At 38.1% G+C, this 18,651-nt stretch overlaps 1 protein-coding gene across 1 annotated transcript in view; it reads right to left on the bottom strand.

The window, feature by feature from the left end:
• The window catches only part of LOC106875737 (uncharacterized), a 30,786-nt gene extending 16,005 nt beyond the window's left edge, over positions 1 to 14,781 (bottom strand). Inside the window, exons 1-2 of the mRNA XM_014923985.3 lie at positions 14,213 to 14,781; positions 2,260 to 2,403 (exon numbers count right to left, since the gene is read on the bottom strand). Of these exons, the coding sequence (XP_014779471.2) occupies positions 2,260 to 2,403; positions 14,213 to 14,621 (553 nt within the window). The 5' untranslated portion in view covers positions 14,622 to 14,781. The remainder of the gene's footprint in view (positions 1 to 2,259; positions 2,404 to 14,212) is intronic.
• Between the last annotated feature and the right edge of the window lie 3,870 nt (positions 14,782 to 18,651).

Below are 18,651 nucleotides of genomic sequence, written 5' to 3'. Positions count from 1 at the left end.
ATGATATGAGACAGTTATAGATTATCCAACACCACAGTACTTTACTTTATTGGAGACTAGTGCTAGTTCATACCACAGAACTATTCTACTAGTCAATCTATTGTTGGCCTACAAGTCAAAGGTCAACAGTTAATATCTCACATCCAGTATTTTCTGACATTTTAAGGATGGCAGCAACACAATTTTGTTTTGCTAAAACTTTGACAACACCCCATAAATATACACTTTAAAACATCATAAAGCCACTAAGTGGAGGAAACTAGACTTGTATGGTGGGTCAAAATATGTAATCAATGATAAATTCTAAACAGCGTATATACGTGTATGTGTGTGTGTATAGTGTGTATATATGCATCTGTATATATATATATATATATATATATGACCCAAAAGTAGGTTTACAGTTATCAAGTAGTCACTTTAAATTTCTTTTAACACATTTTATTACATTTAAATTTGTATCTTACAAAATGAAAAGGGAGCTTGACAAAATTAATTAAATTAGCATAGAATATGGTTTCATATTTTTTTATAATTAAGATCTAAAATGTTAATATACGAATGTGAAAGAGGTAGTTTGAATAACTGTAAACCTACTTTTGGGCCACCCTGTATATATATACATTTATGTGTACACACACACATATATCATCATCATCATCATCATCATCGTTTAATGTCTGCTTTCCATGCTAGCATGGGTTGGACGATTTGACTGAGGACTGGTGAAACCAGTTGGCTACACCAGGCTCCAATCTGATTTGGCAGAGTTTCTACAGCTGGATGCCCTTCCTAACGCCAACCACTCTGAGAGTGTAGTGAGTGCTTTTACGTGCCACCGGCACGAGGGGCAGTCAGGCGGGTACTGGCAACGGCCATGCTCGAAATGGTGTATTTTACGTGCCACCTGCACATGGCCAGTCCAGGGGCACTGGCAATGATCTCGCTCGGATGTCTTACCGGCAAAGGCCACGCTCGAAATGGTGTATTACGTGTCACCTGCACAGGAGCCAGTCCATCAACACTGGCAACGATCTCACTCAAATGTCTTTTCACGTGCCACTGGCACAAGTGCCAGGAAGGCAATATTGGTAACGATCCACGGCCATGCTCGAAATGGTGTATTTTACGTGTCACCTGCACCGGAGCCAGTCCATCGGCACTGGCAACGATCTCGCTCAAATGACTTTTCACGTGCCACTGGCACAAGTGCCAGGAAGGCGACGTTGCAACGATCTCGCTCGAATGTCTTTTCACGTGCCACTGGCACAAATGACAGGAAGGCAACGTTGGTAACGATCCATCTACCAAATCCACTGATAAGGCTTTGGTCAGCCCAGGGCTATACTAGAAGACATTTAACAGAGATATCACACAATGGGATTGAACTCAAGACTAATGGCTGGAAAGCAAGCTTTTTAACCACACGGCCACATCTGTGCCTTATTAGAGTGTATAGTATCAAAACAATGTATACACTAAGCAGGAAGATTTAATGAAATTATGGTTATGTATTGAAACAATGATTTCTTTAATGGACAACAATGTGTTTGAATGTCGTTGATGGCTGATCTCAAAATCCTGAGCATTACAAAGAAGATAACAGAGGACTGAGAGATGTGGCACTGGCACATTGCTGCACTCAAGAAGACCCACCCACAACATTGATGTGGGTGCTGGTGCCACATAAATAGCACTCAGTACACTCTGAAAAGTAGTTGGCATTAAGAAGGGCATCCAGCCATAAAAACCAAACCAAAACAGATTATGGAACCTGGGTCAACCTCTGGCCTTGCCGGCTCCTGTCAAACCATCCAGCCCATTCCAGCATGGAAAATGGACGTTAAATGCTGATGATGATGATGTCTTGCTCTGAGACACAATGTTTGCAGTAGGATATGAATTCAAGACCATTTAGACCAGTGGTTCTCAACCAGGGTTTCATATGATCCTTGGGGGCCCACATAAGATTTCATTGTTAAAATTTATCTACTGGTTATACATCTACAATACACAAAATATTTTAATAATTAGTTTTATGCGATTCCTAATAATATTTACTTATAAAAATATTAGAATTTTTTAAACATGGAATGGTTATGAGGATCCACCCAGGCAAAATAGGAATCAAAGGCGTCCATAGGCAAAACATGGTTGAGAACCACTGATATAGAAGAGAGTTTGAACCCATTCAACAAAAGTTCTACTACACCAATAATGAGAATATTTTTTTAGAATAATGCATTAAAAGGTTTTCACCTCCAGAAAAGATTCTTTTATTTTCGTTGTCAAATGCCAAACAAAATATGTTACTATTATGTTCTCCTTTCATACTAAGAGGACCTCCAATATCGGACAATGCCTTCTCCGTATTCCAAAGTAAAACTCTCCGATCGTCACCACCTGTAGAAAAAAAAAAGAAAAAAGAAAAAAGCAAATCAAATTGTGTCATTAAAGAAAATCATTAAGATGTATTTTGTTGTTACTATTATTACTACTGCTAAGGTAGCAAGCTGATAGAATTGTTAGCATGTCAAGCAAAATGCTTATCAGCATTTCTTCCATCTTTATGTTCTGAGTTCAAATTCTGTCAAGATCAACTTTGCTTTTCATCCCTTTTGGGGTCAATAAAATAAATATCTGTTGAATGTTGGTGTTAAAGTAATTGACTAGCCCCCTCCCACAAAATTTCAGCTTGTGCTTACAATAGACAGGCTTATTATTATTATTGTTGTTGTTGTTGTTGTTGTTAAGGTGGTAACCTAGTAGAACTGACAATATGCTTAGTGGCATTTTTCTTGCTCTTTACATTCTCAGTTCAAATTCTGCCAACTTTGCTTTCCATCCTTTTGGGAGTCAGAAAAAATAAGTACCAGCCAAGTATTGTGTGTCAATGTAATCAACTTTTTCTTCCCTTAAAAATTGATGGCCTTGTGCCAAATTAGAAAGAATTATTATTTACACTAGAATAAAGATTATTTACCAACATAACACGGCGGTCTTGCTAAGTGCCCTTTTTGTATAAAGTGAACCTTACAAAAATGTGGAGTTTACTCCAATACATGGGCTGAACAAGAAACACCCTAAAACCAATTCTAACATAACACAGACTACTACAACAACAACAACAACAAAACTAAATTCAAAAAGCAGATGTTTGATTTTAACAAATGTGAAAAATATAAGTTTTAAAAATGAAAGCATTAACTTACACAACACAAACAAAAGCATTTGCAACAAATTTTTTGATAATCAGAACTAGAGGAGAAGTTTCAGGTGTGGAAGCAAGGTCTAGAATTGAAGGGCCTTAGAGTCAACCTAGCTAAAACCAAAATCCTAATAAGTAGGAAGGTAGATAAAACACAAACCCCTTCAGGTAGATGGCCCTGCTCAGTATGTAGAAAAGGAGTAGGTAGTAACTCTATAAGATGTACCCGGTGCAAGCTATGGACACATAAGAGGTGCAGCAACATCAAAGGCAGGTTAACTAGCAAGTTAGTTTTTGTTTGTGGCAGATGTTCAGGTGCAATAAAGACTGTAAACAAACAGGAAACAACTTCTATCTCATTCCAGGGTGAAAAACTAGAGGTAGTCGATAGCTTCCGCTATCTGGGCGACCAAGTTAGTAGTGGGGGTGGGTGCACTGAAAGTGTAGCTGCTAGAATAAGAATAGCCTGGGCAAAGTTTAGAGAGCTCTTACCCCTGCTGGCGACAAAGGGACTCTCACTCAGAGTAAAAGGCAGACTGTATGACGCATGCGAACGAACAGCCATGCTACATGGCAGTGAAACATGGGCTGTAACTGCTGAGGACATACCTAAGCTCGCAAGGAATGAAGCCAGTATGCTCCGTTGGATGTGTAATGTCAATGTCAATACCCGTCAGAGTGTAAGTATCTTGAGAGAAAAGCTGAACATTAGAAGCATCAGTTGTGGTGTGCAAGAGAGACGATTGCGCTGGTATGGACATGTGGTGAGAATGGATGAGGATAGCTGCGTGAAAAAGTGCCACACCCTAACAGTTGAGGGAACCCGTGGAAGAGGTAGGCCCAGGAAGACCTGGGCTGAGGTGGTGAGGCAAGACCTTTGTACATTGGGCCTCACCGAGGCGATGACTACTGACCGAGACCTTTGGAAATGTGCTGTGCGTGAGAAGACCCGGCAAGCCAAGTAAGATCGTTGCCAGTGCCCCTGGACTGGTTCTTGTGCGGGTGGCACATGAGATGCACCATTTTGAGCGTGGCCGTTGCCAGTACCGCCTGACTGGCTCCCGTAGGATTTTCGAGCGAGATCGTTGCCAGTGCCCCTGGACTGACTTGTGCGGGTGGCACATAAAAGACACCATTTCGAGCGTGGCCGTTTTCGTGCGGGTGACACGTAAAAGCACCCACTACACTCTCTGAGTGGTTGGCGTTAGGAAGGGCATCCAGCTGTAGAAACTCTGCCAAATTAGACTGGAGCCTGGTGTTGCCATCCGGTTTCACCAGTCCTCAGTCAAATCATCCAACCCATGCTAGCATGGAAAGCGGACGTTAAACGATGATGATGATGATGATGATGATTACTAGCCAAAACAAACTACTAGACATTACTAAGATACACAAGAAAAGTAAAACCAAACGTAAAAATGAGACAAACATCTGCATTCAACTGTGTACACAGTACATTCTTAATCTAGAATAGAGAGTCACAAAAACTCACAATTATTATGGGCTCATTCACACCATTATGTAGTAAAGCTGTAAGATTTGGTCAATGAGAGAAGCAAACTAATGCATAACCACTTTGGATTTTATGCGAAACTCCATAGTCCATTGTTGCTATCAGATCAATTCCTTTCAGTAAGTCTTGTGAGACAGCAAGCTGGTGAAATCATCAGCACACTGGGCAAAATGTTTAGGAGTATTTATTTCATTTGTCTTTAGGTTCAGAGTTCAACTCCTACTAGAGTTAATGTAATCAACTTAACTACTCCTGGGTGTGAATACAAAAAAAAAATAATAACCTGCATCCCTTTGCCAAGCCATGTCAAGCCAGAGTGGCAGAGTAACCTCATCTAACCAGTATGATCTCAAGCTGTTATCTGGTGGAGAGAACAGGCTGAGGCCTTCATCCAGCAATGGACTGAACATGGGCAATTCAATCCAACCCAAATCTTGCTCAAAAAACACTTCTGTTAGCTTAGTCATGCGCTGTCATCTACAAGGCAAACTTATCCACAATGTAGTTCTGTCAGAGCCCTCTCCCAGGATTCTATAAACAGCAAGATAGACGACTGAAAATGTAAGTTAGTAAGACAAGTCATATCTGGTGCTTGTGTGTATGTTGTCATTGTCTATCTTTGGAATCATGACTGGTCGATGATCTCCGTGTTGAACATTCATGATCTCTGATGTAGTTAGATTCTATATTCAGGATGTTGTAGATTTGGATATGAGACGTCTTAGCACACAACCGTTTTGGCATCAATGATTTGACACTGACTTCTTTGATATCAGATGTTTTACTGTTTTTTTTGTTGTTCTCACTCTCTCTCTCTCTCTCTGTATATGTGTATGAGCATCTAGTTATATTTGTATGTATGTGCAATGTTTCTTTCTTTCTCCCTCTCTCTTTGTGTATGTGCATATTTTTGCATGCACATACCTGTGCATGTAAGTGTTTGCCTCCAGCGCCAAAACAAACTATCACCAAAACAGGTTAAATGTCCAGCCAGTCATGCCAAAAGGTCAGCACCTAAACAGCTGTGCCCAGTTGTCTCATACCAGTAGATTTACTGACTGCAACACACTCAACTCATTCTGAGCAAATGGTGATACAAATAAAAGTAATTTGTGATAACAGAGGCAGGCTGGCAGGAAACCAGACAAAAATGGAGGTGGGGGTGATAATAATGGTAGCGAAGGAAGTGATGGTAGTAGTAATAATGATAATTACTCTATATAACATTGATTTAATGAATTACTCAATTAGTCATGGTTTATAAATCAGAAACAACCATGTTATGTATACATATAATCATCTCATTAGGTTTTACAGGTTTTAATTCACAAGACATTTTTTTCCCTGAATATGTATTGCTGAAATTAAGATACATTTAATAAGCTTTTGTGTTTTTAAGTTATGAAATACATCAGGCTAAATTTTTCCATCATTCTTCAGAAACGTTTTGCAATCATTCGCGCGCGTGCGTACATGCGTGCGTGCTCCTTAAATTCTGATGGAGTTTTTAAAGACTAGCACTTAGTTTCGACTTCTAACTAGATCACTTGTCTATCTCAGATGAGGTTCCATCCATCTTTATCTCTCAGATTGTATGTTTCTACCCAGACCACTCAATCACTTCTGTTCACTCTCTTTCTCTCTCACACACACACACACACAAACTGTACAACTTCAGTTAATGCAATTTTTTATTTTATTTTATTTCTGTACAATAGAAGCAGTATTAGAATAAAACAGCCATCTGTGTATCATACTTAATGCAGATACATCACGAAAAGGCAAATTAATTGTGGTATTCATCTGAAGATAGTATTTCTTATGGGCATACTGCTTTAAAAACCACAAATATATCCTGTAACAAATGAAAATCATCCAGCAGCAGTGGTGAGAATGCAAGATGTGCATTTCAGCCTTTTTGGGCTTCATCAGTAGCATGGACTCACTACTAAAATTCATTCTCAGACAAATTTGCTGTTATTGATATAGAAAAGCAGTGACTGAATAATTATTTATGTTGCAGTTAGCCACCTGGTTGAATAAAAATGCTTTATGTGCAACTGAAACAGCATTAGTTTAAAATAGCAATCACTGCATCATACATAATGCAGATAGATTACAAAAAAGTAAATCACCTGCATCCAAAAGATATGCTATCTCCAGATGAATACCACAGTTAATTTGCCTTTTCACAATGTATCTGCATTAAGTATGATACACAACAGACTATTTTATATTTACTAATCTAAATGGAAGATCATGCCCATAGCTATTCTAAGCCGTTGTACACTTGATAACTTTATATATTTAATCTGAGGAAGTAGCACAATACCTTTAAAATCCCTCACACACTGATGAGTTTAAAGTCATTGCTGCTCAACTTGTATAATTTTACAGGTAGATGTATATACAACATGTCCACAAAGTCTGGGTACATGGGGATTAACACATACTTTAAGAAATTATTATTTCTTATATTTAATTGTTTATATTATGATTTTATTTACTCCATGTACCCACATGGGGATTAACACATACTTTAAGAAATTATTATTTCTTATATTTAATTGTTTATGTTATGATTTTATTTACTCCATGTACCCAGACCTTGTGGACACCCTGTAGAAGACACATGGGCAGAAAAGGCATTCCGGTGCAAGTGTAGATCTTAGTAAGGTTTAAGTAAAACCAAGCTGTTGAAAGCCACTCATTCAGGGTTTAGTAAACAATTACATTATTTTTTTTTCTTCTACATGAGGAACATGTAGAGCAGTGGTTCTCAACCATTTTGTACCAATGGAACCCTTTGATCCCTATTTTACTCTACTGGACCCTCATAAACATATTACTCTTTTACTTGTTTCAGTCATTTGACTGCGGCCATGCTGGAGCACCGCCTTTAGTCGAGAAAATCAACTCCAGGACTTATTCTTTGTAAGCCTAGTACTTATGCTATCGGTCTCTTTTGCCGAACCGCTAAGTTACGGGGACGTAAACACACCAGCATCGGTTGTCAAGCGATGTTGGGGGGACAAACACACACACACATATATATATATGTGTTTAAAAATATATATGTTTAAAAATGTTCCAGTATATTTTTATAATTAAATGTTATTAGAAATTGTATTTAAAAATTACTAAAATATTTTATGTATTATAGAAGTATATCCAATATATTGCACAAATTTTAACAACAAAATCTTATGTGGACCCTCAAGGGCCATATGAACCCTGGTTGAAAACCACTGATGTAGAGTCACCACAAAAGACAGGTCCTACAAAGCAACTGCATCACTCCTAGATCAATTACTTAAGATACATCTTTTCTAACTGGAATAACCCTGGATCTCCCCTACAGTAAGATCCCTGTTCTTGCCTTTCAATCATACTTTAGCTTCTTGTCACCTGATATAAAGTCACCTCCCTCAATACTCCTTCCCCGCTTCACTAGTGCAGGTGTCACATAAAAACTACCTAGTACACTTTGTAAGGTGGTTGGCATTTGGAAGGACATTCAGCCATAGAGACCATGCCAATATGCCAGCACAGACATTGGAGATTGGTGCAGTCCTCTGGCTACCCACTTCCTGTTGAATTGTCCAACCCACACTAGCATGGAAAACAAAGATGATTAAGATATGATGAGGACAATGAATGACATGCTATTCTAATATCACAACCCTGCAACAAAAGCAAGATTTTAGCATTAAAAATTTTTTTAGGTTAGTTAAAATGTTTGTAACATATTTCAACTGCTAAAAGGCAAATTCACTGCAGTTACTGTGGAGAAAATATTGTTCAGAGTTGTCTCTCTTAGGTACATTCCATTGACAAGAGCCAAGAAGCTTGAAACATTGGTATCTGGGATTTCTGATAGATGACAACACTGAACAAATAGGCTATTTTCACACCTTTTTACCATAAGAGAAATATCTTCTCTACAGTAACCACTGAATTTGCCTTTTAACAGTTGAAATATGTCACACAAACATATTTTAACTAACCTAAAAAATTTTGCTTATCTTAGCATTAATAATCCTTTCTACAATAGGCACAAGGCCTGAAATTTGGTGGGAGGGGACTAGTGTTTCATTGGTATTTAATTTATCGACCCCGAAAGGATGAGAGCAAAGTTGACCTCAGTGGAATTTGAATTCAGAATGCAGTGACAGGTGAAATACCGCTAAACATTTTACCCAACATGCTAACAATTCTGCCAGCTCGCTGCCTTTATTTTAGCATTAATAATAACGGTGATGTCAATAACAGTAATGGCAAATCAACGGAATTTGATAATCATCTTACAGAGTAGTGTCTGTAGTGATGCCAAACCAGTGGAGTCTGTTGGAGTCTTATCCAAATTAAAAGTGACACTAGACAGTTTGAAAAACACTTAATAACCACTGTAACATAAGTTTAATTGGGCGGCCAGAGCTATTTTAGCAATAGAAAACTCATTAATTAAAGGAAAGATAAATATATTTCTCTCAACTCACAAACACAAGAGGTCAATATACTGCTTGATTATAATATGGTTTCTTCCATTCTTGACCTGGAACACACTCCCTGCTTTTCTCTCTCTCTCTCTCTATATATATATATATATATACATACACACACACATATATATACAGACAGACAGATAGATAGACAGATAGTAATAATAATAACAATAATTCTTGGATGGAATTTAACTTTTAATGCATTGCTATGCATGTTTCTACAAATCACATGTCTCTCAAGATTACAGTCCATATTCTTGAGATGATTATAGTGTAGTCTGTAGTATCCACGGGCATCAGGTAGATCATCTTCACGGATTCATTTCTTCAGGTGACATAACATCAATGGATGTTTATTTACTAGAGGGATGTTTACTCCTTGGGTATGTCTGTGTGTATTTTTTTTTGGGGGGGGGGGGGGGGGTGATGGAAAGAGAGGAAGGAATGATAGTTATATGGGGAAGGAGGTGTGTGTGGTGATGTTGAACTTAATTTGTTATTCAGCCTTATATATCATCATCATCGTTTAACGTCCGCTTTCCATGCTAGCATGGGTTGGACGATTTGACTGAGGACTGGTGAGCCAGATGGCTACACCAGGCTCCAATCTGATTTGGCAGAGTTTCTACGGCTGGATGCCCTTCCTAACACCAACCACTCTGAGAGTGTAGTGGGTGCTTTTACGTGCCACCAGCACGAAGGCCAGTCAGGCGGTACTGGCAACGGGCACGCTCAAAATGGTGTATTTTATGTGCCACCTGCCATTACATTCTGAGTTCAAATTCCGCCAAGGTCGACTTTACCTTTCATCCTTCCTTGTTCAATAAATTAAGTACCAGTTGCATACTGGTGTCAATGTAATCAACTTAATCCCTTCCCCCAAAATTTGAGGCCTTGTGCTTCCAGTAGAAAAGATTATTATTAAAGGCAGTGAGCTGGCAGAATTGTTACCATGCCAGGTAAGATGCTTAGCAGTATTTCCTCCATCTTTACATTCTGAGTTCAAATTCCGCTGAGGTCAACTTTGCCTTTCATCCTTTCAGGGTCAATAAAATAAGTACCAGTTGAGCACTGGGGTCAATGTAATCAACTTACCCCAACCCCCAAAGTTGCTGGCCTTGTGTTAAATTTGAAACTATTGCTGTTATTATTATCGTTATTACTATTATTATTATTATGCAAGGCAGTGAGCTGGCAGAATCGTTAACACGCCAGGTGAAATGTTTAGCAGTATTTTGTCTGCTACTACGTTCTGAGTTCAAATTCCGCCAAGGTTGACTTTGCCTTTCATCCTTTCGGGGTCGATAAATTAAGTACCAGTTGCATACTGGGGGGGGGGGGTGATGTAATTGCCTTAATCCCTTCCTGCAAATTTGAGGCCTTGTGCTTCCAGTAGAAAGAATTATTATCATCATCATCATCTCGGAGTGGTTGGCATTAGGAAGGGCATCCAACTGTAGAAACTCTGCCAGATAAGATTGCAGCCTGGTGCAGCCATCTGGTTCACCAGTCCCCAGTCAAATCGTCCAACCCATGCCAGCATGGAAAGCAGATGTGAAACGATGATGATGATCATCATCATCATCATCATCAAGCAGTGTGCTGGCAGAATCGTTACTGTGCCAGAAAAAAATGCTTACCTGCATTTCTTCCGACTTCACATTATGAGTTCAAATGTAACCAGGGTCGAATTTGCCTTTCATCCTTTCAGGGTCAATGTAATCAACTGGCACCCTCCCCAACAATTGCTGGCCTTGTGCCAAAATTTGAAACCATTATTATTATTATTATTATTATTATTATTATCATCATATGTAAAAGAAATCATTGATGGACAATCAACTGGACAAAATTTCTCCAGCTTTTTGCATTTTGAGTTCAAATCCTGCAGAAGTCAACTTTGCCTTTCCTTCCCACCCCAGTGTCCATAACACTGAGTCCCAGTCAAATACTGAAGTCAATGTAATCAACTAACCCTTCTTCTCGGGATTTCTGGCCTTATGCCTCAATCACCATTTCTAGTACTGAGATTGGTCTCTGTTACTACTATGAGTGTTTCAAGTGCCATTATTCCTATATAACACACAACCGTGTGTGTGTGTAATCATCTCCATTATCATTTTAACATTTTTTCATACTTGCATGAGTCAGAAAGAATTTCTTGTGACAGATTTTCTAGGGCCAGACACCCTTCCTCACTTGCTTTTAAACAAGGTAATGTTTTTCCCCCACACACGTTTTCATGTCTGCTTTCATGATGGTTACACTCATATACAACTATCACACAGTGACAATGTCAAACGAGACAGTAACACACAGACATATTATATAATATAATAAATATATATATATATTCTTTTACTTATTTCAGTCATTTTGACTGCGGCCATGCTGGAGCACCGTCTTTAGTCGAACAAATCGACCCCAGGACTTATTCTTTGTAAGCCTAGTACTTATTCTATCGGTTTTTGTTACCAAACCGATAAGTTAAGGGGACGTAAACACACCAGCATCGGTTGACACACAAACATATACATATATATATATATATATATACACACACACATATAAATACACAATGAGTTTCTTTCAGTTTCCATGTAACAAATCTACCCATAAGGCTTTGGTCAACCTGGGGCTACATCATAGAAGACGACTGTCCAAGGTGCCACACAATGGGACTGAACCTAAAACCATGACGTTGAAAAGCAAACTTCTTTCCACACGACCACGCGCGCATGTGCATCTGTATAAAATATAAATAATTTCGTAATTCCATGTTTGGAGACCTAGAATTAAACACACAAACTAAGCAATGTTGAAATGGGAGTAGGACGTGTTCGAGTTAGGAAACTAAATGCGTCGTGATATTTCAGTCGCAATCAGCATTGTTTTTTTTTTTTTCAACAAGGATGGTATTAGCCAGACTAGATTGTTGCTGTGAAGACCCAAAACAGCCCTCATTGAGCAAACAACTGACGAAAAAGATTTAAATATTAACCATTAGAGGTTTATATATACAGGGCTATATTTTACAATCTATTTTTCTTTGTTTTTATAAGGTCGATTATCTGTCTATGGATATTTGGCTGTTATTTCTAGCAATCCGAGCAGCCACGTAGAAAGTTCCTTTTATGACTAAACATTCTACATGGATCTCTTCGTGCCGTGTCACATCCTTTCGCCATTCGATATCCCAAAATGATCGATAAAATAAGTATGTGGGGATGAACTGAATAGACGATACCGTGCACTCTTCACAAAAAAGAAAATGATCCCTTTTATGTCTTGAGAAGAATACTTTTTAACCACCTCCACCACTACCACCACTAATACTATGACTACAATAGCAGAGATTCTCTAACATGGGAGTAAAAATGAAGTAATGTCTTGTATATCGTTTACCAGCTGGAAAGTTTCGCTAAGAGATAAACGAAACCTAACATGGCTTATTTTCCACGTGTGTTTGTGTGTTGGAGATGAAAAAAAGAAAGCTTTTGTCTATTAAATAAAACCATTCTACTATTGTGTTCTTCCAGTTTGTTGGGACGGCCATAAAAAAAAATTGAAATATATATATATATATATATATAACGAGGTTAGCAAAACCATCAGCATCGCCCAAGATCTGACCTCTTAAATAAATGACGTTTAGTAAATCAGCTGGTTCGGAGAATGGAGTATGTAAAACGGTAGCATTGAAGCAGAGTTTAGAAAATAGGCGAGTACAAAATTGAAATTTGGCGAAAGCAAATTGGATATTTTTGAAAATTCTAGAAGAAAAAAAATTACTGGAAGTAATTTCCAATAATTTTTGGCTTTATTTTTATTTAGTTCAGCAATTAACAAAATATCGTCTTCGTAGATTTCATACCATAATGGAGATGGTAGTGGTGGTGGCCTAGACATTAAATCGTTTATGAAAAGAGAGCTGGACATCGAAATGGACTTGATATCTAGTATATTACTGGTAGTTCAACGAGTGACTTCGGAAGATGGGGGAGCGGATCAAGGCAACATCAAGGCACCATTAAATATCGGTAAAATCTCTAGTTCGGTTCTTTAAACGTGCTTCATATCCCACAATAACAACAAAATTTTCTGCTATAGACACAAGGCCTGAAGGCGAGGGGGATCGTCGATTATATCGACTCCAGTGCTCAACTAGTATTTATTTCATCGACCCCGAAAGAATGAAAGGCAAATAATAATAATAGTTCCTGATTTAAGGAAAATGCCAGCAACTTAATAATAATAATAATAATAATGTTGAATGATGAACTTCATCTGCTACAAGAACAAGGAAGACACAAAACAACACTAGTTTCATGAAATATATAATACTGCTACTATTAATAAAGATAATATACATGGAACTCTCAGGAAGCAAAAGAGGGACAAAAATTAGATGAGACTCCAATCATACCCGATAATACACTCAGGTGACACTCTTATAACCAAGTCGCAATAGATTGGTATATTGATGAAAACAGATTAATTTTATCGATATTGGAAATAAAAGAAATTCCACATTAATCTGAACTATGTATCCGTCAATATAAGTCTTCGACTGTCTCTCTAATTATCCTTCTGTCTACATATTTATCCATTAATACATCTATCTATGGATCTCGTATATCTATCTGCACCTCCCTGTATCTAGCTAGCTACCTTCCTACTCACCGAGCTAGGTCGCTTGCTAGCTAGCAGGATTGCTAAGCTATCTGTCTAGCTTTTTGTCTATACATACATGTGTGTGTGTGTGTTCGGTTTGTCAGACTAAATAGCTAGCCAAACCTTCTAATAAGACAAATAGCTAGCTATTTCACTCTCTTCGGACAAGGGTACAAAATAACTATATATATATATATATATATATATATATATACATATATACACACATACACACACATATATATATATATATATATATATATATATATATATATATATACACACATGTATATTAAAAATTCGTCAACTCACCGGACACAATCCATTCTCCGCCGTTGTTGGAGAATTCGATAGCATTAACACATCCATAGTGAGCTTTGAGATCCTTATGGTACAGATTATTAGCAAAATATAGGCGATCTTTGATGAACTTTCTCTGCAAAGAGTGGCCATAGGTGGAACGGTGAGTTAAATATGGAAGAGGTGAGAAAAGTGACTCTGTTTGCTGTCTTTTCGGACTCGACGATAAAGTGGAAGATGAATGTGATGTTAATGAAGGAGCATTGGCAGTGGCCGTTGAGGTTAGGCGATTGTTATTATGATGTCCACTGGTGGTTCCAGTCCTTGGATGATGAGTTTTATTAAAATCACCGTGACTACGGCTCGAAATCGAGCTATTTTGAGGTGCAGCCTTGCAAAATTTCCGCATATTGTTTGACATGGCACTTTTAATTAGCTGCTTCGTTAAAGAGCAGTTGAGCTGAAGTAGAAAACATCACTGACAAATAAACAACAGAGAGACATTTCATTGATTACACAGACGACATGTTTTGGTTCAACCACTTCACAACATGGCTACTCTCTTCTCGCGAGATTTCACTGAACACAAATCTCGACTTTTGACAAGTTCTTCCAGATGAGATGTCGCCTATAAACCAGATTTGTTCATCTGACACCAACCTAAAAAGGAAGAAGAATTACGTTTTAAATTAAATTTCACTTTATATGTTGTTGCTCTTGTCGTTGTTGTTTAACCCAGGTCGGCCAAGATCGAGTAACTTCATATTCAAAGGCTTTCCAGCCATGCCCATCCATCTTAATAGCTCAAAAAAGTGTTGCTTTCAAATTTTAGTACAGGGCCAGCAATTTCGGGGTCGATGGGGAGCTAAGTCGATAATATCGACCTCAGTGCTCAAATGGTACTTATTTTATCGACCTCAAAAGGTGATATTTGAACTCAAAACAGAAATATTAACCATGTACAATGTGATGTGAGGGAAACTTAGCTGCTATTTCTAGGTCTGGTTGTAGTTTTTTTAACGCAGATCAACCATGATTGTTCAAAGACTTTCCAGCCATCTTTTTACTGCCACTATGGACTATAACTAGCCACGTATGGTGTGATATGAACTAGATTTAGCTGCTATTTCTAGAAGGTAGTGCGACCACTCAGAACCTACATCGTGGCTAGTCACAGAAATTTACGTTTTTAATCGCGCTGTTATTTACTGAAAATTAACTTTTGGTTTGGTGACTTTTTTTCTTTTCCTTGTTTTATCCTGATGAAGGGTTACTTCTGGAGCAAGAGGCAAAAAAATATAGCCTATCAATTCAAGATCGATATAGCACAAGTACCTACTTTCTACTCCATGTTTATAAAATAAGTAACAATGGTATACGCTCAGCGTTATCATTTTTTTAACGTTCACCTTTCCATATGCTTGTATGAGTCAGACGGAATATGTTGAGACAGACTTTCTATGACCATGTACCCTTCCTGTCACCAATCCTCAACTTCAAAACACCCCTTGCATGACAGTAACACTCGTTTGTCTATCATGCAAAGAAACAATAATACTCCCCCACCCCACATATATATATATATATATATATATATATATATATATATATATATATATATATATACAACAGGCTTCCACTCAGTTTCTGCCTATCAGATCCACTCACAAGGCTTTGGTAAACCCAGGGCTATAGTAGAAGAAACTTGCCCAAGGGGTCACACTGTGGGACTGAACCTGAAACTATGTGGTGGAGAAGCAAACTTCATATTACCCAGCCACACTGGCACCTATGGTCACAAAAACTGACCTTTCTGTTTCTTATTTCTTTATTGCCCACAAGGGGCTAAACATAGAGGGGACAGACAAAGGGATTAAGTCGATTATATCGACCCCAGTGCATAACTGGTACTTAATTTATCGACCCCAAAAGGATGAAAGGCAAAGTCAACCTTGGCAGAATTTGAACTCAGAACGTAAAGACAGACAAAATACCACTGAGAATTTCGTCCAGCGTGCTAACGTCTCCGCCAGCTCACAAAAGCTGACCTCTTTGTTTCTACTTAACAAAATAGCTTTATGTCTCTACAAAATATTCATTCAAATCATTCCATCTTCACATTCACCACCATACACACATAGATGCAAGAGCTAAGGTCCCACCAGTTGCTTCAAATTCCACAAAAATCTACTGGCTCTAATAATGTTCAGGGCTGGATTTATGTATGGACCAATAAGTGCCATGGCCCAGAGGCCCCCAAACTAGGAGGATACCAAGCTATGGGGGCTCGTTTAACTCAGGAAAACCTAAAACTTGGCATTAAAAATTTTGAAATATATTTCCAGCAGTCAAACATTAATTTTTTTAATCCACAGTTCTTTTTGAATTATTGAACTCTCTTTTGATTTGATGGGCTCTTTTAGATATAAAAAGTCATTACATTTAACTGAATGCTTCTGAATCTATTTAGGCTCTTTTGAGTTAGACTGAACCCTCACGGAGGGGCCCATATGTTCAGCATGTATCCTCAACTGCATCACAGAAAATGCTTCTGTTGCTAACACAGACATGGCTGTATGGTTAAGAAGCTTGCTTCCCAAGCATGTGACCTTAGGTTAATTCTCTCTGCAAGGCGCTTTGGATATCTTTTGCTATAGTCATGAGTCAACCAAAGCCTTGGTACAAAGAAACTGAAAGATGCCCATTACATATATGTATATGTATGTATATATGTATATGTATGGCTAGACATCATGTGATGGCTGTGAGCATCATTGCTATACAAGCTATGTTGTTTCATGAAAAATATATCTAGCAATGGAAAAAAATAATACCATGTTTGAAAACAGGTAAGGGTTGGTGACAGGAAGGACATCCAGCTGCAGAAAATTTGTCTTAACAAATTCTGTCTGATGCTTACAAGCATAGAAAAGTAGACATTGAATGATGATGACGAAGTAAGTTAGGGTGAGATTCATAATGGAGTACTGCTTTGACATCTACGAAGATGCTTCTGCTTTACACACAAACATCGAAAGAAAGGTTACCCAACTATTAGCATGAAGTCACTTACCCCAACACTATTATCCTTCTCACAGATATGCTGTATCTTCTCTTTCTCAGACTTTTCTACCTCTACTACAATGGTCTTTGCCATCTAAAACTGGCAAACTTCATGTCACTCCATTCAAGCACTTTTGACTCAATTAATCTCCCATCTTGATACCACCTATATTGTTTCCACTGACATTTGGCAAATTCTTGTAAGTGGTGTTTCTTTAACAAGACCTGTCTATTTGATGTCAAATAACAAAAGAGGAATTAAGTTTTAAATTAAAATTCCTTTGGGGTTATAGAATCATTGTTTGAACTGTGTACAGCAAGATCATAATTGATTGTATGTTTATTCTTGATACATTCAGACAGGTTGAAAAGCAAAATATGCTAATCTTTGTAATGTACATCAAGGAGACAAACTCTTTTGACAACAGTATGTTCAACACACTTGACACATTGGTGCAGAGGATTTGGGGACCCCAGTGTTTCAACATGCTGCATCTCATCAGTGTTGTGTACCTTTGGGTCTACCAAGCAGCTGGCCAGCGTTGACGGCCTTTGCAAGCCCTTCAAGACCAGAGAAATTGAAGTGGCTGTAGGAAAGATGTATAGGAAGGGAATTCCTAAGAGTTGTTTGTTTTGAGGAAGAAAGAATGTTGTAGTTAGCGAGGAGCTTTATGACACCCCAGGTTCCCCACTGACCACAACACCCATGAGCTCTAAGTTGAGCAAAGGGCTAGTTCCTCTTAGCCACAAGGTAGCTTCTAAGTGATCACATAACATTCTAGAAAGAGTAGCTGAATCTCTCTCATATCACACCATACATAGATAATGTAGATTTTTGTGCCAATGAAAAGAGATGTCCATGACTGGAAAGCTTTTAATCCCGAGGCTATTCAATCGTGACTGATTCTCTTTGTGGGAATCTTTGCATTTACTACAGCTGTCTGACATTATTCACACATTCAGATATTAAAATATCTGGTTTGAAGTCTACCACCTTTATGCATGATAGCACATTTTTACTTGTTATATTTGAAGATCATTCAAATTTCAGGTTGCCATTAGTGGACACATATAAACATTACTGTTAACTCGGCCTCCATCATCTGGGTAGGAAGATCAGTAACCAGCAGTTCAGATTATAATGTGAAAGAATTTAAGGGCAAAATATTCTACTCTTAAATTCTCTCGCATTATGATCTGAACTGCTAGTTGCCAATCTTTCCACTTTGATAACGTTGGCTGGGTTTATGGCAATGTTCATATGCATCCACTATTGGTTGCATATCAACTTTTTGCACACTCCATCTACCAACATTGCAACTTTTACATAATTCTGAGCCTTTAGAAACAGCTGTCGGACCTAAAATACTCTTAGTTATCCAGATTTT

The sequence above is a fragment of the Octopus bimaculoides genome, chromosome 11 (genome assembly GCF_046866305.1).
Source record: "Octopus bimaculoides isolate indiv1 chromosome 11, ASM4686630v1, whole genome shotgun sequence".
In the NCBI taxonomy this organism is placed as follows: domain Eukaryota; kingdom Metazoa; phylum Mollusca; class Cephalopoda; order Octopoda; family Octopodidae; genus Octopus; species Octopus bimaculoides.
The sequence above is the reverse complement of the archived record's forward strand: the minus strand, read 5'-3'. Positions and strand labels throughout refer to the sequence as shown.